The 20,412-nt window shown below is 31.9% G+C and overlaps 3 protein-coding genes across 4 annotated transcripts; 1 reads left to right on the top strand and 2 right to left on the bottom strand.

The window, feature by feature from the left end:
• Positions 1 to 1,918: 1,918 nt before the first annotated feature.
• Positions 1,919 to 3,735, bottom strand: LOC108332882 (probable xyloglucan galactosyltransferase GT19). The gene has a single exon (XM_017568182.2). The coding sequence runs from the start codon at positions 3,623 to 3,625 to the stop codon at positions 2,291 to 2,293; it is 1,335 nt and encodes a 444-aa protein (XP_017423671.1). The 5' UTR covers positions 3,626 to 3,735; the 3' UTR covers positions 1,919 to 2,290.
• Positions 3,736 to 7,347: 3,612 nt separating this feature from the next.
• On the top strand, positions 7,348 to 10,558 carry LOC108326390 (vesicle-associated membrane protein 724). 2 transcript variants are annotated; one of them, XM_052871722.1, is made up of 5 exons: positions 7,348 to 7,707; positions 8,692 to 8,833; positions 8,948 to 9,068; positions 9,617 to 9,679; positions 9,819 to 9,939. In XM_052871722.1, the coding sequence occupies exons 1-5, from the start codon at positions 7,518 to 7,520 to the stop codon at positions 9,840 to 9,842; spliced, it is 540 nt and encodes a 179-aa protein (XP_052727682.1). In that variant the 5' UTR covers positions 7,348 to 7,517; the 3' UTR covers positions 9,843 to 9,939. The 2 variants fall into 2 exon arrangements, with proteins under 2 accessions (XP_052727682.1, XP_017415407.1); XM_017559918.2 differs by lacking the exon at positions 9,819 to 9,939 and adding an exon at positions 10,120 to 10,558 and having other exon boundaries at positions 7,349 to 7,707.
• A 6,425-nt stretch (positions 10,559 to 16,983) lies between these two features.
• LOC108341072 (flowering-promoting factor 1-like protein 3) lies at positions 16,984 to 17,740 on the bottom strand. The gene has a single exon (XM_017578690.2). It carries the CDS (start codon positions 17,614 to 17,616, stop codon positions 17,287 to 17,289), a length of 330 nt encoding a protein of 109 aa, XP_017434179.1. The 5' UTR covers positions 17,617 to 17,740; the 3' UTR covers positions 16,984 to 17,286.
• Between the last annotated feature and the right edge of the window lie 2,672 nt (positions 17,741 to 20,412).

Below are 20,412 nucleotides of genomic sequence, written 5' to 3'. Positions count from 1 at the left end.
AGCTTCTATTCAATGAACTAAAATCTAAATCTTTTAAGAAGCTTCTATTAAGTTATGTTGATGTGGTATGCTAAAATTTGCAAAAAGAAACACTTAAAAATAGTATGAGATTTGGAACTCGTCTAAAATAAGGGGAAAAAATCATACTTTTTCATAAAATCCTTGTATTAAATATCATTAAAGGGAAACAAATAAATAAAAGGGAAATGCTAGGACAGGAGACACGTAATAATGATGTAGCCCGGAAAATAATTATTACTTTTACTGAGTTTGGTGACAATTTGTCGAGTTCTTAGTACCAACCTTTTCAGACAAATCCCATATAACAAAAACAGCTTAATGAATTCTAGTAAATTCCAAGAATGCCCATACATTCATTTCACTTTTGAAGCATCATCCCATCATCATCATATTCAAAATTATCAGACAAAAAATAGAAGGAGGCTACGAAGTACATGCCATATTATTGATTAGAATGAAATAGTAGTGAGATTACTATGTGATAATGATAGTATGACATTGCATTTGTCGCATTGTCACTCTACAAAGTATCATTAGATAACAGGGACCAAAAGCAAATTATAAGTGTGCATAAGCATTTCTGTTTTTCTCCTTCCATGACCCACCGTTAAGTAACAGAAGAGAATCTTCATCCATGCTGCAAAATCTGCAACTAGAATAGATTCCCCAGCCCAGATAAATAATTTCTTAAACTGTTGTGCTAATGTTTGTGCAGCACGATTTAGAAAGTGGCACAGACTATTAAACTGCACGCATCCTGACCCTTAAAATATTAAAGAAAACTACAAATAATGGAACAAACACTACGAGGGGAAATGCTTGGATCCAACTGCACCAGCAGCAGTTTATTGTTAAACTTCAGAGGATCCATCAGTATCATAAATCATCATGTTTCAACAGTATACTAAAACCTTACACCATGAGATGGCTTATGACATTTACCTAAAGCACCGAACTCAAGTTTGTTACAGTTTTCCTTCTGCTCTGACATTCCTGTGTGATAATCTGCCTATTACACAATCTGTAAAACGAGCCCAAATACAACAATAATTCCAAATATTCAAAATTGGAAACGAGTTAAACATTAACACCCTTAAGCCTGGTTGCTGATGCCTTCACAGTTCAGACCCTGACAACAGTGAATTGTAATGAAATTATAAATTGGAGAAAATATAATCCAATGGACCACAACACAGAAAGGCTGCACGAGGAGGTGCGCATGAGAAAGTAAAATCATGAAAAGAAGAGTTTCCACAATTAAAAAACGGTTTATTTATTGATACTCTATCGCAACTGCTTAAAAGTAACCTTGCATGGATTGTGCTTTCACCGTGATGGATTCGTTCTGGACCAAAATATTCTGATGGAATGAGGGCATTGATGTTGAGTGAAAAGGCTTCAGAACAGAGGCACCAAACAGAGTTCATGAATTGTAGCACAAAAGAAAAGGACGTAAACTGAAAGGTAATTTCAGTAATTTTCTTTTTCCCTGAGCAAGAAATGCAACTTGCCATTTTGCGTGCAGTAGTTAAAGAAACTTACAGTGGAATAGAGGAAAGGATTGAATGTCAGCAATCAGCACCTCAGACTTTTTCGAAGTAAATTTCATTGCAAAAGCAACAATGCAGCAGAGCGATAGAACAGAACATAAGATTGTGCAGATGGTCTAGTTGAAAAAGCTTTGGTGAATGGAAAATAACAAAGCAATTATCAATTTGTAAACAAGTGCCTTGTTGCTTAGAAAGTATGACCCCAGCACTGGTTCTAGTCAAGGTCAACTTTCAATTTCTTCTATAACACAAAAGAACAAGGTGATATGGAAGCTCCAAGTGCATGGCTCCAACATTGTTATAAGACAGATTTCTGTTAATAATTTAAATGATCATAATAAACAGGATTAGCAATTCAATTCCCGAGGATCGTTATACAATATAACATGTACTGTACAGTATAGAATTGTGATGAAAGCCTTGTGGATCATTAATTCTAGCTGATCCATACAAGTTAACTCGACAAGACTTCGAAAACACCTATTCCTTATCACTAGTCCAACATTTCCCAGGTCTGAAGTTGAATAAGAAACTTCCAAAGACAACCAAATGTTGGTGACACATAATTTGTAGATGCGCTGTCACAATTCGGTGCACAGGTGCCAGAAACTAATCTTTTGTGTGAAGTTCTTCTATTGATTATTGGCCAAAAAGGTACACCTTAAACTAATAACTAGGAGCCTATAAGGAAAGAAACAAAAAGAAAATCACGATTAGATTCAGATAACAGAATGAAGTTCCTGGACCCTGGATCGAATCTTATCCAATGTACCATCAATGGCCAAATCAAATGCATCCTTCTTAGCTTTGAGACCGGGAGAACTATCATGCTTCCTGTACAAGACATTTGGTATCAACGCCAAAACCCTTTGCCGCAAGCTCCTAACCTTAGACCTAGGTATCCGTTGCAAGACGTTCAAAATCCTCAACCCCTTGAACACAACCTCCTCCTTCGGAATAAACACAGAGAAATCCTCAAACTCGTTCTCGGGCAGATGCCACCCATACTGCGACTTGGCCGAAAGATCCTCAAAGAAAACCGGTATACACCCCGCCAGTATCGAGTCGAACGTGGACCGGCGGGTGGGGGTGTCCCCGGGAGGCTGCAAGCAGAAACTCGCCTGCAGCATGGGCCGCATAAACCGAACAGGGTCGTGCTCGCAAACCCCGTTGGAGCAGTCCACGATCTCGCACAACTTCTCGTAAGAGGGGTCCGAGGTGGCGTTCTCACACTCGCTGCGTATGCTCCGACGGATGTTGGGCGACGAGGATCCGCCTCCGCCTCCACCGCCGGCGAATAGCGCGAGGATGGAGCGCTTGGAGCGGCGGGCCCGTGTGATCCAGGAATCGAGGAGTCCGAGGTTGAGAGGGTGGAAGGAGGTGGGATAGGGAACGGCGTGTTCCTGCCAGGGCCACGCGCGGGCCTCGAGCGTGAGGGCGGTGAGGTTAAAAAATTGGGGCAACTCGAGGAAGGAGGTGCCCCAGAAGGGAGGGTCGTTGGTGAGGGGTTGAGAGAAGTCCCAGGCGGGGCGGGCCATGACGAGGAAGTGGTCGTGGGCCATGTGACGAGCCCAGATTTGGGGGTTGTCTTGATGGAGGAAATGGAAGAGGTGGAGACCGTGTAGGGCGCTGAAGTTTGATTCTGAGCCGTAGAGGTAGCGTAGGGCATCGAGGCCCGCGTAGTAGGGGAGATAGATAGCCTTTGCGCGCAGGGGATCTTGCGTGAGGCAGGGGTACTCCAGCATCCGACGGTGGAAGACGAGTTCCAGCATGGAAGGGTCGGTTCGGTACCAACTCCGGGAGCGGTTATGGGTTTTCTGTCCCAGACCGTGGTTTCCTAGGTAGGGACACAGGTCGTCCAACATTGGATACTCGGAACAGTTTGCCAGCAGATCCAGGTTGAATCTTGAAGGTAGCTTCCTTATGTGGATCCATCGATTCTCGCATTCTTCCTCTTCCGATGATGCCGCCATTTTCCCCACCGACAACATCATTAACATCAACAACGGCCATCCGCTGCCTTTCAACATCCCCATTCCTTTCTTTCTATTCATCCAACGCTGTCTCGTCGATTCCAATCTCTCAAGCGACACAAAAATAAATCCTAATCAAAACCACGCCTGTTCTTCCTTCACATTCCTATCACTCTTCTAATATCTGTTTCACTAAAAACAAGCACACACACTACAAAAAGTCAAATCAATCTAAAGCCTAATGTAAGTAAGTTAAATACTACAGTTAATAACCCCACTTCTAGAATTTTAAATCTCAAATCTTACTCATTTTATTTAATATCAATTAATGTTTTATGTTCCTTTATCACTGCTTTAATGACAACAATTAACGCTTTTCTTTATAAATATCGATATTTTAACAATATTTTCTTACAATATTTTAACATCATCTCTGGTAATGTGATTGGTCAAAATCCACAATCAATAATAATAATCATAAATATCAACATGAACTAATAAAAATCAATTGAAGGAGATTTTATTTTCATACATATAATATGCAAAAGGTTTAATACATATTTTTAGGGATTTAGTTTAAAGTAATCCTATCTTTTAAAAAAAGTTTAGTAATATCCCATATTTTTAAAAAAAGTTCAGTAATATCCCATATTTTAACGACGTGAGCAAAAATGATCGGATTAAACATTTTTTAACGAAATATGAAATCTTACTTGAACTTTTTTAAAAGATAAGATTACTTTGAAACAAACTCCTAAAAGTATTAAACCTATACAAAATTTTAATAAATTTTTAAGTTCTTTCAATCATCTAAACCATCTTACTTTTTAATCCAAAGATAATAATTACGGCGATTATATATTTTGTGTATTCTCAATTATTAAAAGTAATTCTTCAATTTAATTATTATATATTTACACAAATAACATAATTTTGATTTTAGTTTAAAATTCATTATTACATAACCGAATTTTAACTTTCGTGTTTTTTATTTTCGAAAAATTGAATTATTTGAACTAAGTTTTTTTTTTTTAATTTTATTAAAACAAAAGGAGAGGAAAAATAAGAAGTTATAAGTTTTTATAACGAAAACATATTTATTGATATATTTGATTTTTTTAAGTTATTTTTGTAATTTTGTATAATTTTCAATTTATTTACATTATAGTTTTAATTTTTTTTAACTTCATTTTCTTTATATATTTGTAATTGGTTGAATCGAATAAATAAATTTTATATTTAACTTTATAATTACAGTATTTTAATTAAAAAACAATTATAAAATGTAAAAATATTAAAATAACTTATATTATTAAAATATATCAACTAAAAAACAGGCATACTTTTTATCACCTATTTTTTAATAAATGATTTTTTTTAAAGTATAGTTTAACAAAATTCAAACATACAAATCAATATTTTCTCATTATAAAAATATATAACTTTTTTAGTTTTTTTTTTCTCCTTTTATTTTAATAAAATTTAAATTAAAAATAAAAGTAAAAAATCAGTTCAGATTCCCGAAAACTGAATTCATCGATTTAGTCACTGTTCACAAAAATGAAAATCAGAATGCAACTTTCCATGATCAAATTCTAAGCTAAAATTAAACTATAATTTCTTATAAACTATATCGATGATAAAATGGGTTTGAGGGACAAATTTGGCTCACCACGAATCAAATCATGTTAGGTTTGAGAAAAATGTAATTTTTTTATACAGTTAATTTTTAATCTGTTTATTTAAAGTTGGGTTTATCCATTCGGGTTGAACACGTAGTGAACATGATTGACTCATCGACCTACCTAATTTAATTTAATTATTTATTATTTTACATTTTAATATTATTAATTAAAACTTTTTTTTATTACATTGTAAATGAGATAAAGAAAAAAAAGGTTTCACGAGAGCAACACATTATAGATTTATCCACTTATAATTGACACAAAAATGATCAATATTATAAATTTATTTGTATGTTTTTCGTGTTTATTTTTGGATTATATTTGAATTGTATGATAATTTTTTATTTATTTTGAAGGATTAAATATGTTTTTAGTCCCTGAATTATCAAGTCATTTTGGATTTCGTCCCTCTTTGAAAGGTTTGTTCATTTTCATCCTCTTAGTTTGGAAACTCGTATTTTTAGACCTTAAAAAGCCAACGGCGTTAAGTTTTTTATGAGGTGGCAACGACGAGCCACGTATGATGTCACATTCCCTAATTACTGTGTGACGTGGTAGTAACGATCTGGTGGTCGGTCGGCCACTCGGTCTGTTGGTCGGTTGGCCACTCATTATTTAAGCTTTTGAAGAATCCTTTCTATACCGTACAGTCTCCTGGAACTAGCCGAGTGGTCGACCACCAGGGCGACCACCCACTAGGCCAACCGACCACTAGACCGAGTGACAAACCACCCACTAGGCCGACCGACCACCAGACCGATTGACTGACCACCCACCAGGCTGACCGACCACCACACCTTTACTGTCACGTCAATTAAAAGTAATGAGGGAAGGTGACATCACACGTGGCTCACCGTTTGCCACCTTACAGAAAATTTAATGACATTGGTTTTTAAGGACTAAAAATACGAGTTTCCAAACTAAGAGGATGAAAATGAACAAACTTTTCGAAGAGGGACGAAACCCAAAATCGCTTCATAGTTCAGAACTAAAAACATATTTAACCATATTTTGAATTGTCTTTGGAGTTTAATATAATTTTAGAATGAAATTTATTTAGATTTCAGATACCAAAACTTTGTAATTTTTTTTTAATTTGAAAAGAAATTTGTAATTAAATGAGTTGGGTGAACTAACCCGTTTAATCCACCAATATATGATAGGTCAAATAATTTTTTCAACTTACTAATAAATAAGTCGGGATGAATTAACTCATTAAATATAATCATGTTGAATTATCCATTTTGACACTAGTAAATACCATACGCAATATGTTATATAAAAAATTTAAATGGAATCGAGAAAATAACATAACTTATCCAATTTCTTTCTCACCGGTGCCTCCCCCGGAATATTTAAATCATCAATAAAGCCACTAGAAAATTGAATCAACCAATTATCACAGCTGCAACCTTTTCTATTGAATGTAACACAGCAAGGGTATCCTTAACACAAGGCCATTTTTAAATGCCTCAAGTAGCATTGCATTAACTACACAATTGAACAATAAAATATATCTCTACCCTCGATTCTATCATTAAAGTTACTGTTTGACCTATATATAATATAAATAAATAAATATTTACATTAATTAAGTCTATTTACTTCTCTTCATTCCATAAAATAATATTTTTATAGCTATCTGTACTCATGTTTACCAGAAACACTATTCAAGTTGAGGCATAAAAGTACTTTTGAATAATAATATTAAATAGTTTTTTGTTCTTATATTTAAATAAAAAAAAGTTCAATTTATGGGAAGATCTGAATCCTTCGTTATGAGGCAGTGTAGTTTAAGTAAGGAACAAATCCAATCAAATCGAGGAAACCGGGGAAAAAGGTAATTAAAAAAAAGCAAACCCTTCCCCACTTCCCTACTAATTTTACTTAATGCACTTATCTTTTATTAAACACTTTAATAATGAATATTAATTAATCTCTTTTCAAACTCAGTCAAAGCCAGTCAACAATTCCAGCTCAAAAATACAAGAGAAAATGGACGTAACTTAATATCACGCAATTTAATAATAATAGTAATAACTACAATTAATTAATTAATTAATAAATAAATAACTAGTTGCGCATTGGTATATTTTCGGATGAGAAACGCTTTTCAATCAACCGTTGTATTCTTCCACAATTTATTTCTTTCTTTCAGACCAAGAAAAAGTAGAAACCAAACGCGGCCTTCAAGTTCCAAATACCAACAACTAAGTAAACAACTTCTCTTTCCTGTCTCTTTCTCTCTTTCTCTCTCTGCTTCTGAGTTCCGAGTTGCAGAGAGAGCAATGAGTCAGGAATCGTTTATATACAGCTTCGTGGCTCGGGGGACGGTGGTGTTAGCTGAGTACACCGAGTTCACCGGGAACTTCCCTGCAATTGCAGCTCAGTGTCTCCAGAAACTACCCTCTTCCAATAACAAGTTCACCTACAATTGTGACCACCACACCTTCAATTTTCTCGTCGAAGATGGTTACGGTACTGCTTCTCTCCTTCGATCTCTTGCTTTTTCTCTTTGCTGCATCTTCCTCTCAACGTGGACCTTCTACCACTTTAATTCACACTTTAGCTGCTGGATCTACTTTGTCGCATCAAACTGGCACATATATATCTCTTTTTTTTGTGGGCTATCCTTACTTTTTGGGGTTCGTGTGCAAGTTTTGTTATTTTTTCATTTCAAACAAATGAATGGTGAAAAATGGAATTTGGGTTCTCCTGGTCCATTCATGGTGGTTTTTTTTATGAGAATTAGAATCAAGCTTTATTCTGGGACAAATAGAAACAAGGCTATGAGGGATGAAGGAACAGTTGTCACCTCTGAATGTCGGTGTCTTTCTCTCCTGTTAGTTTAACCAAACATGCGACCCCTTCATATGTATGTTCCACTTCTCTTGGTTTCTGAACGAAACTGTCTATTTCCAAATCAATGGTTTATTGAATTGTGCTGGACACGTTGACTAGTGATACGGCCATTATAGTGTACATAATGGAACATGAGAGGCAACTCTCACTTCATGAGTTAGCTTCCAAATTCTAAGTGGTGAGTGAGGATAAAAGATTAAGATGTTCACTTTATCACTCATTTTGAGACTCTTTATCTGTTCTTTGAAAAAATTAAGTAACTCTCAATCGACTTTGAGTATAGGCCGACTTACATAAATTTGTGCGTTCTTCTTTTGCGTTGTGCAATTTTCTGTTTATTCTCATCTTTGCTGTAACTCAGAGTTACAGAAAGATTGAGTTGCAGTTGTGTGGATTTTATCTTCTTATAGTGTGTTTGGTTCAGTTTGGATGACACCTGAATCAATTATCTCTGACATAATCACGGTGATACCATGAAAAGTTAGAAGCAACTATTGTTACTTTATCTTCACCATGAAAAATTAGTTGATTTTTCTCACCGTGAAGCCAGTACGAGCACACTATTAATGTTTTCCATTTTGGGATCAATGTGAATTGCAGCTTACTGTGTTGTTGCCAAGGAATCTGTGAGCAAACAAATCTCTATTGCTTTCCTAGAACGTGTCAAAGCGGACTTTAGGAAAAGATATGGGGGTGGAAAGGCTGACACAGCTGTTGCCAAAAGTCTCAACAAGGAGTTTGGGTATGCTTATTTCTTTCCAAGTAATTCATGATGATGTTTACTCATAATTCAATGCTTGAATAGAAGAAAAAAAATTGTATAAAAATGGTAAATAATACGTATGTACATTTGCAGACCAGTAATGAAAGAGCACATGAAGTATATAATAGACCATGCTGAAGAGATTGAAAAGCTAATAAAAGTGAAGGCTCAAGTTTCAGAAGTTAAGAGTATCATGTTAGAGAACATTGATAAGGTATGTTTAAGTTTTAGATTGAGACGTGGGATTTTTTAGGATAATTTCAGTCATTTCCTTGTGTAGTTGTCTTATTCATCCTGCTCTACTAACCTTCAATCCATTGTTATGTATATTACCGTCATTGAAATAGATGATCGAGAGGGGGAAAATGTAGTTTTGAAGATTGCTATATTAGTCATTTGCTTGTTTTATTACAACTTTTCAGGTCGTTTGGAAAAAAAAATCACTAGGTTTATGTGTGCCTCCTTATATTTCTTTGGGAAATTTCAAGAATTGAAATTTTAGAGCACAATAAAAAACTTTGGAGAAGCAATATGCTTCTATCCCCGGCCTTTTCCTTTCTGTCACTGTGGTTGGTGACAACTTGCTCAGTGACTAAATCATAACCTGTTAAATTCTGTATCGTATAGACCTTTTCCTATATGTTGTCCTGGTTGTATTAACATCAGTATATTTTGTTGTCTTTACTGGATGCATTGATTGCAAAATGTTAAACAAGAAAGTGACATACATTGTCAATTTGTTTTTGCTATACGTACTTTCAGGCCATTGATAGAGGAGAAAATCTAACTATTCTTGCCGACAAGTCTGAGACATTGCACTCACAAGTAAGTTGAATGAGGTTTGCACTTTGGAGGCGTTTGTTTCACAGAATCTTTTTGCATTCCTGGGAAATGAAAGTGAGAATGTATATTCCTGTGCTTGTTGGAAGGTTATAAAATATTTCTGGGCATGTTTTATTCTCAGGAACAGTTTATATTCCCCTGCTAAGGAGTGGGTATATTCTCATGGAAAAGGGGAAGTTACTTTGTAACCTCTATTATGACTTCCAATTTTTTTTTATTACAATTAATTTACAATTTAAAAAGTAGTTTAGGAATATAAAAAACTAAACAAACGTATTTTTAGACATGCCTTGGGATAATTTTCCAACCGTAACATTCCCCTGAACTAAATTTCCAGGAACTCAAAACCTTAACTTGAAACAAACACCTGCTTTGGTTTGTAATCTTATGTTGTCTAGGGCTGAAGGGTGTCCGATTTTCAGGCCCAGGAGTTCAGAAAGAAGGGAACTCAAGTCCGTCGGAAGATGTGGTATCAGAACATGAAAATTAAATTGGTTGTTCTTGGAATTTTGTTGCTTTTGGTTCTGGTTATCTGGCTTTCTGTCTGCCATGGATTCAACTGTGCAAATTAACAAGAAATGGAAGTTTACGGATAGGTATTTAAGTGATGTTTAAAGAGCAATTTCTTTGAAGTTTTAGCAAAAATCTACTTAGAAGTGGGAGTTTGGCAACTGGAGAAAAAAAGTTTCCTACCTTCTTTGTTGGTTGATAATGGTATACGATATTCTTGGAAATTCTTAGAGAGGAGATTGGGTGTATCTGTAATGTATCATATGCTGGACTGTTTGGTCTTGTCAAACTCTACACTCTTAATATGTTTCCCTTTTCTTTACTTTAAATATAGAAAAATGTTTCTGTCTCTTTATAGCATGTATGTTTGCAAATTCTGGCAAATTTGTTGGTAATATGAATTGATGATGGTGACCTTAGGAAGATTTAGATTGAATTTGGTAAAATCACTAAACTAATAATTTGATTAGTTTATAACTAGCTTGACAACTAAAAATGTGCTTGGGAAGTAGCTTAATTTAGAAACTTTTAATTTTTTAGTTGTTTCAACTTGTTTTTAATTTGATTTTTATTCAATTTTCTTTTATTAATATCTTTTATATTTTAATTTTTTTTTATTATTATTATTATTTATTTTTACTTATTTTTAACTTTCAATTATAGATATTGAATATTTATACTAATTATTGTATTATTTTTGGTGTTTCTTAAATTATTTTTTAATTTTATGAAGTTATTAAAAGGGATTTACCAATATAAATTATAGTAATTAATATTTAATTATATTATAATTATATATCATAAAAAGTTTAAGAGAGAAACCTAATATAACTAAAACTTAAATTACGAAATAAAAAAAAATTATAATTATATAATAATATGTTTTGTTTAGAAACAAAGTTTTAAATATATAATAAAATTTATATAGTTATGTTTTTTTTTATAATTTTATATTTAATAACTAGTTTATTAACTAAATACTTAATTACATTAGAAGTTTATTAGTTAGAAGTTACTTTATTATGTGTTTGTTAATGAGATGGTATTATTAGGCAATCGTTTAGGTAATTAAGTGTATATTAGGATGAATTTCTTAAAAAGAAAGAAAAATAAAATATTTTAATAATTATTTTATATCTAATAATTAGTTTACTATCGACGGGCTTCTTTATCCCGTTGTTTTATCAAACAAAATCTTAATTGAATATTTGATCGAATTTCTTAATAAAAGAGAGAAACAAGAAGAAAAGAAAATTAAACGAGTTTTTCTTTCAGTTAGAATGAAAAAAAAAAACTGTGTTGGATATTTATTTTAAAATAATGTATATAAGAAGTAATCTTAACCCATAACAGAGTTCTTTTTTTCCCGTAATCTTTATCATGTAGTTTGTAAAAAAAAATAATCCTAAAATCCATCAATATATATATATATATATATATATATATATATATATATATATATATATATATATATATAAGAATGATTATGAGTATGAGATTCAGTTAGAATTGATAATATTTTAAAAATAATAAAATTAGTTATTTTATATTAAATTAATTTATATAATAGAAAATTTTATAATTAAGTTTTATTATTTTAAAACACATAATTTTTCTAAAAATTATATTTTTAGAGTTTTTTTTTTACTTTTTTCAAGAAGTTCTTATCTTTTGTTTATCTGATTAAAGATCAATGATTATTATGATAGGTTTTGATCGTTCTTTGCGATGTCTTTATACGTACATAGAGCTTCTTGTGGAACATATGTTTTAAATTATTAGAGCGGTTAATAACTACTTTTATAGATGAGGAAAACTAATTACACTTGTTTTAAGTTATATTATTTGGTTAATTATATGTATATGTGTTGAGTTGTGACTGTGATATGAATTTTGATTTAATCTGTTCTAGATGTGTATTATTCGTATGTGTTGTGATATGTTGAAAACATGAGTTTTATGGTTTGTTTAATTGGGTAATCTAATTTGATTCGAGTTAAAAACATGAAATTTAGATGTTTGAAAGTTTATCAGGTGGTAATTAACTCAAAAGGAGTCAAATTGCTCAATCAAAGCTCAAAGAGGGAGTTATGCTTACTAATACACTGTCAGGCACCATTGTAGCATCATCGGGCAACACTACAACACCGTTGGTGCCACTAAGACAGTGACCACTAACCTAGAGGCACTGGGTGCCACTTTTGTACTATTAGGTGCACTTAAATTAGTGGGTTTAAGGTGTGGTAACGCATCGAATGCCACTTTTCTAAGGCGTCATCTTATTTTTTCCGTCTACGTCATCTTAGAAAAAATGGAATTTTCACTTCGTTAATCGTCGAATCAAGTTAAAATTTTCAAAGAGGTCATAGAAACATGAATTGTTACCTTTACTAGTAGGATCTTTGATTTGAGGTCTTATGTTAGAAAAGTTAATCTCTTATGTTTATCGTATTTTGGGTTTCTCTTTTGTAAAAAATATTTCTTATTTGTGGTTTTGGATTGGTCTTGAAATAAAAGAAGACATATGTTTGTTTATAGAATTACTGATGAATTTACTGATAAATATGTATGCATATAATGATGTATGAAACTGTGAAGATGATGACCTTATTATTGGACAGGAGTATATATATGAAATATATGTTGGTTATAATTAATCATGAATATGATATCATTTAGTATGGATAAATACAAATGAGTGATTTTTGGTATTAGAAACTTGATCTGGAATCATGTTTATGGAGAAACTAATGTGTTTGTTTGACAGAATTTCAGGAATCTCGTAGAAAGATTTTATGATGATGTTTATTTAGTGTATGGATTCAAGTAAAGAGATATCGTGAACTCTAATAATCATTCACAGTCATATAAAATAAAATGAATTATTTGGCGAGAGTCATATGAAATCTTAGTTTGAAAGTAGGTTAATGACCTCAAATGCAAATGAGGTTAACTTTGTAAGTGATAAGATAAAACTCATTGACAATGACTCTATAGAGTAACAGATATCACCACAAGTACATGTCTCTAATGATTTTGATATTAAATGCATGTATATGAATAATTGAGTCTAAAAATTTTTTGATTTTATATTTGATTTTCTATAAATATTCAAAACACACTATTTTATCGTAATATCAATTTATATATATTTATTTCTTTTATAAATTAACTTATTTTTTTTTTATTTTTTTGTGTTTGTTGTTTTTCTTTTTCAATAATTAATATGAATAAATGAAAAAAAAATGTAAATTGAGATCAAGAAAAAAAATATTGTTGCAACTGGATAAATATATGTAAATGTAGGATCGTGAGATTTATATTTAGTTTCTATCTTTCAAAGTTTTGTAATTTTGTTATCAGCTTTTAGTTTCTATTAAACTGTTAAAATGTTGTATTCATTAAATGTTTATTTGATTTCTTTTATTATTTGTTACCTATACAAACAAATATATCATATATTGTGTGTTTATGTAATTATTTTTTCTCCTCTCTTCTGCAATATGATAATTGGAAATTTGAATCTAAGTTTAATAGTGAAAAATGAAATTATTTAAAATAAAAATTCTCAAAAGAGAAAAGTAAATTTAGATTGAATGCCCAAAGGAACATTGAAAGAAAAGAGTGGATCTATGGAGAACTGAGAAAAGATAAATAGCCTCTTTGGATACGAGATTTCTCCAACTTTCTTTTTCTCTATCATGCTCGAAAATTTCTTTCTCACTTTTATAATTATTCACTTTGAAGTTAACCTTAGAAAAAGGTAAAAAATTAGCAAAGTTGTAAAAAAAATAATTCGTGCAAATATCAATAAAAAACATCATCACAGTAACATCACTAAAAAAACTAACTTTGGAAAAAGTTTATACAAAATAAGAAATAATTTTAACATAACAATAAAAATAACTTCAATGAAGTAAACAAAAATAACTTCAAATCTGGCTTAAATATAGTTATATTGATGAGTTAGAAGCAATTATGGATTCTACTATTAACTGGAAATGACATCACCAACGTAAATTGGATAATAAATGTGCTTCACGATCAACTTAAAAACATAATTAAGAAAAAGTTGACTAATATTAGTCGAGAAATAATTATTAATTACATTAATAATAAAATAATTCCAATAATGCGTATAAAAAACTAATTTTGACCAAACCAACACACTCGAACTTTGTTAATCCGTCAAACTCCTCACCAAATTGAGTGAAGAAGAATATTGATATAAGATTTAAAAATATTTAATTTTTAGTATCATAAACTATATAATTTAATTTATTTTTCTTACCCAAATAGTATAATTTTATTATAATATATTTCCCTTTTTTTTTCCAAATTGAAGTATTCATTGCAAAACTTCATATATATATATATATATATATATATATATATATATATATATATATATATATATATATATATATATATATATATATATATATTTGTGTGTGTAAATTCACGTCAATAAAAAACACTTTAAACTCGTCTTTATTGTTTTGACTTTAATATGTGTTTAGAAATTGAGGTAAGTTTTTTTTTTTAGATTTAAAATTAATATAATAAGACAGATATATTGTGTAATGAGAAATCATAAAAATAGAAGAAAATTAATACCAAAAGAATGATGGAATAGTTTTGTGAGGAACAGCAAAATGCTCAGATATGCAGTGAAGAGTTAGCCTAATGGTGGCGTACGAGTTACGTTGGACACCACTTACCCAGTTTATAAAGACAAAGAAAAAAAAACTCTCGAAAAAGGATAACTTTACAAATATAAAATATTCATATACATGTTAAAAGCCTATAGTTTTTCTATTTTTTGTTATAGTTTTATTATACAACATAATTTAAATATTATTTCGGGTATGAGGTCGAGTCACTAACACTTGCATGATTTTTTTTGTGATATGGTTTGGTATCTACTTTTCTAGTTCTTCTCTTTGATTCACCCTCCAGAGGTGTACCGTTCAAAGGTTATCCGATGTTTAAATCAGTTAACTGTCCGTACAAGAGTTCACTGCAATAATAAGAAATGCACAATAAATGCGATCACCTACCTCTTGTCTTTGACATATATTTATAGTTTTATATATGAGTTTAAAATTAGTAAAACTTAAATTACGGTCCAATCTCAGTCAAATACCTCTGATCATAATTTATGTTAATTTTTGTAGGAAAACTTGGTGTTTCCGCTTTAAGAAAAATGAAAGGTGAAATTATAAAGAATGGCACCACTCACCAATTTAGATTTTCTTTTTATTTCGTATTTTTTTCTATAAATATCCAACTTTTGCATATAACTCAAAATTAGACAACAAAATATGAATGAATATTCCAGTTTAATTGATTCACCCTTTTATGTTGTATTAAATCGATTTTTATGTGGTTAACACTTAACATAAGAATATCACTTTTAACTTTTTTTAGAATATTAATATATCTAAATTACTTAAGTATTTAAGTGTATAGAAGGATCTGACCCAAGGAATCGTACCACTTGGACATTATTCCCTTCACTTTCCTTTTTTTAAGACTTTATATATATAGCATAGAACAAATATTTACACGCGATGTTAGATTACTCATTTTTGATACGTAAAAGGTTTTACTTTAGATAATATCATAATAAAATCTTAATATTCTGATTAGGTTGACACATTGAAATTTCATTAATCACGTAATACTAGAGTTAAAAATACATTAATAAAGGTCAAGAGAGAAAATATATTTGAACTAAATATATTGATGTGTTCAAAATTGTGGTGGAAGGAAAACATTTTTAAAGTATCTCAACAATTTTAAAAACAATTCTAATTAATTTGAACAACCTTAGACTTCCCGAATATATAAGAATACAAGCCTGTGCTTGAAGGTGAGCTTACAATCTGCACCATCTAAACAAATTGTTAGAATTTAATTCAACAATTTTGAATTTCAAGTTAGGTTAATATATTTCTTATTTTAACATATGTTTTATACATCATTTCTATTCTTTCTTTTTTCTGGGACTCTTATTACACGGACACTTCAACAATATATACATTATATATTTTAATTGTTTTCTCTTATTAAGGATATCCCATTACTTATCATATATTTTTAACTTTTTTAACATTAACCATTCTTTCTCTTTATTATTTTTTTTCTCCCTCTTCCATGTATCTATAATGCTTTTCCTTAACATTTTTTAAAAAAATTAGATATAAGTTAGAAATATATATTTTCAAACACTTAAATTTTTTACATTCATTTCACACTATATATCCTTTGTTACTTTTTTTTTTCTTAAACAAATGAAAAAATTTATACTTTTATAATTATTTTACTTTTATATTCTGTGTTAAATAAATGTAAGAATGTATCATGGTATGATTATTAAATTAAGACACTGACGAAAAACATCTTGTGAGGAAAATTTCCACGAATCCTTTAATTTTACACATGATCGTTTCTGATCCATCATGCATGACTAAAAAATCAGAAAGTCACCCAAAACCCGAGTCGTCATATATTACCAGCTATTATAAATGTGTTAAATATATAAATATATACGTAATAAATTTGAACACACAACAAAACTAACACTAATTAATTATAATTACGTGATAGAAGATACCAAAGTGAACAAAAAAACTTCTCAGAAGGGAAACATATTATCAAATTACGATGAAAAATATATAGAAATGCAAGCAATGTGAATATTTAGCAGTGGAATATAGAAAAGTGAAATTTCATTGCACAGATGACTAAATATACAGCAGAACACCTACGTATACATAAAGGTGAAATAATTAACAATCAGAACATATGTATATAACAATAAACTGACCAACAGAGTGGAAACACAAGTTAATGTCACAATCAAATGGACACAGTCCAAAACGAAAGACGCAAACACCTAACTGAACGAAACACTGAGACTTCAACAGTAGCAGGGTACCCTGCTCGAAGGCCTTGCAGGGTTGTGATTGCTGACTATGTATATATATATATATATATATATATATATATATATATATATATATATATATATATATATATATGTTGTGTTGTCCCTCTCTTTCTCCCTAGCTACCCTACATGTCCCTAACTTCAAAAGCGTTCTTGTTTTTGACGACTATGTCATACATGTGCATGGATTTGAACCTGTTGAAATCTCTAGGGAGGGAGATAAGGTGGACGGTGGAGCGTTTGTGGAACTGAAGAAGATCAGGGTCGTCGTAGTAACGCTCCCAGCCAAGCGAGTATAATTTTCTCTCCAAAACCGAGTAAGACGTGATGACCTCATTGCTTGCTAAATGAACAAGCATCTTCCTTCTTCCGCCACGGCTTCCCTCCACCGCCTCACCCCCGGGGTTCTCCACTAACCTCACCACACCGTTCTTGAAAACCCAAACCCCAGACATTCTTAATTTCGAAACAACAATGTTGAAGTGTGTCTGTTGGGGGAGAATATGGTTGTGTGTAATGTGTATATATAGGATGAGAAAGTTTGACGATGGAATTATTTTATTTGATATATATATAGACCGGCCAACCAGATACATGAGGAAGAAAAGAATGGAGGAGATATATATAGTATAGTATAGTATATATATATAGAATAGAGGTGGTGTTTGGATGTGAATACAGCTAAGGTGGGACCCACTGAAGAAGAGTCTTAAGCTAAAGGTGAATTTTGGGGACAGGGTGTTTTGGGAAAGGGTGGGGGCCTAGGTTATTCATTTCATCAATTATCATAATCGGATTGAGGGAATCTTCATTCACTTTTCCATTTGCGTAGTCTCAGTATTGTAACCCCACGCACAGAGAATCCATGTTTTGTTTAAGTGTGAGACTAACAAATAAATTTTAAGTTTAATTCAATTTCATAAACAAAAGTCAGTTTATAAAGTGAGATTTGTCTCTATTTTGATTTTATATTGATTTTATTTCTAATCTGATCTTATTATTTTTAATCGATGATATAGAGTTAAAGAGTTGGATAACGAGGGAATGAAAAAGTGAAGAGAAGAAGAGTGGGGCTATTTCAATCAAATTGTGTGGGTGAAGAAAACTATAGGAGAGGAAGGGAAGGAGGCGAGTGTATAAAATGGACTTGAATGGTTATGGAATAAGTTTCTTCAAGTAGAAAGAGGATGCCCAAATAGCCTTTCAATGAACACTGTACACTTTTTCCAAAAGTGTTTATATGGTTTGTGGGGATGGATAGATATATATAGTGCGTGTGGGGGACCAGAATATGAAAGGAATTGATTTCAATTACTTCAGTCGTTGCTGCTGAAATGACATTGTTGAATTTCATTAGGACACACCACTGCAGGCTCAGGTTTTCCAACCATTTCTTTTCTGTTTTTGTTGCCTAACTATTATGCTAATATGTATATAAATATACTTTCGGTAAAAAGTTTTGCTTGCCTAACTAGTTTTGACGATGCACATAGCCACACTTCAATTTATATTACTATAATCATAAACTCAATAATAAACTTTTATTTACCTTCAAACCCAAGTTCCCATGTTTGAATTTTAAAAATCACTTTTTAAGCTCTGTGTAAATCAACTCACAGCGTTGCAGGTAAATAATATATTTGGATATCTGTGATTATCTATGCCAACTAAACCTCTAGTCTCCTCCTAGCTACCAAATTTAGATAAAATCGATGGATTCTTAGCATCTAGATTCAAACCTACATAATCTCCCTTTGCACAAAGCTCAGTCTACCCACTTTTACTGTACTGGGACAGCAACAATTATTACTCAATTACTACATTTTTCCTACTGAAATCTTCCTTCAGGTTTTTGACAGTGCCATTAGTTTTTAATGCACAAATTGTTAGTGTTTTGGAGTTTAAAAAACCTCATCACAACGTTGTATACACAAAATTTACTAGATTTACATATTATGAAAGCATGGATGTGTTACACTGATTGTTAGCATTAGGTTTGTGTCAATCTCATTTCTAGAAAAAAGAGAAATATGCTCAGAAGAGTCTAACTTAACTTCATGGTTTACTCACATGAAACTGATAACATACACAAACTAATGAGCCAATAGCATGGTGATGGAATCCATTCTGACCGAACAAAAATCAAAGTTGAGGCATTAAAGTTGTAGTTCTTTAGGGCATGCCTGCTCATCAACCCAACACCATAGTCTTTTGACTTTGCTTCAATTTGCCACCCCTCCTTGAGCCACACGGTCCTACGATGCAGACACATACACACTACAGAGAGCAAAGTTGTAGATTTCTTTCTCATGACAAGGATTTTGCTAGGGTTTTTCTTTCTCTGTCATTTTCTCTCGAATTCCTTTGGAATCCCATTGGGCCACCGTTGACACTCTTATATCTGGTATATATCTCCCGTCAATTCATTCACTTGGTAATTTGTATTCACGGATTCAATAATATATAAAACATTCATCACAAACAACTCATAGACAGTAGTAATTAAGGTGTGATAGTAGTTCCTTCCCCGAATGCTCGGTAACTTAAAATTATTCTGGAATTTGTCTGGTATAAGATTCTTGTCTAGAAGTTTATGTTGGAGAAGTGATCGACCAAAGTACTTGTATTAAATACTCACGTAAAGAACAACGAAACTTCATTAAGGATTATGATGTAAACAGTGAGGTGGCATGCATCAAAACGATTGATTTCCACCCACAAGTGCCAGCCTGATCACACACATGATTTTGATTCCCAATATATATAATATATATCCAAAAATCTGCGATTGTTTGTTGATAAGTCAGGTTCACGTTATTACTTTTTTGGATTTTGGCCATTTGATTTTGTTTGTGATAAAGTTATTCGGAGAACATCTACAAGGAAATTATAAAAACATGATATTGGTTCTTTAATGTGGTGTGACAAAGAATCGCAAGCTCCACGATAAACGGAATGCTTCCTCCAGCACACGTATGTGTGTGTATATGCAAGAAGCTTTAATTAGCAAGAACAGAAAATCCAAAGACAAAATACGAGTCTGAGGAACAAAGATACTCCTTGGTCGTATCATCAACATCCTTCACACATGTACATTTTGTTATGTCTTTCCATATTAGCCTCTTCTTTTAAAAGACAAACTATGATCCATCAACTCACCAAAAAGGACTTCTTGTCTAGGGCTTTCTCTTCCGTAATACATTGCTTTCAACACTCGTCGGTGCCAAAGATCATCATTATACAAACCCTAA

Source organism: Vigna angularis, chromosome 1 (assembly GCF_016808095.1).
Source record: "Vigna angularis cultivar LongXiaoDou No.4 chromosome 1, ASM1680809v1, whole genome shotgun sequence".
Taxonomy (NCBI): domain Eukaryota; kingdom Viridiplantae; phylum Streptophyta; class Magnoliopsida; order Fabales; family Fabaceae; genus Vigna; species Vigna angularis.
The sequence above is the reverse complement of the archived record's forward strand: the minus strand, read 5'-3'. Positions and strand labels throughout refer to the sequence as shown.

Bases quoted from the DNA above. Each gene is read 5' to 3' on its own strand.
- LOC108326390 (XM_017559918.2), top strand. From the start codon at position 7,518: ATGAGTCAGGAATCGTTTATATACAGCTTCGTGGCTCGGGGGACGGTG. The intron at 7,708-8,691 runs GTACTGCTTCTC...TGTGAATTGCAG, and splicing joins TCTCGTCGAAGATGGTTACG to CTTACTGTGTTGTTGCCAAG. The intron at 9,680-10,119 runs GTAAGTTGAATG...TCCGATTTTCAG, and splicing joins CTGAGACATTGCACTCACAA to GCCCAGGAGTTCAGAAAGAA.
- LOC108341072 (XM_017578690.2), bottom strand. From the start codon at position 17,616: ATGTCTGGGGTTTGGGTTTTCAAGAACGGTGTGGTGAGGTTAGTGGAG.
- LOC108332882 (XM_017568182.2), bottom strand. From the start codon at position 3,625: ATGAATAGAAAGAAAGGAATGGGGATGTTGAAAGGCAGCGGATGGCCG.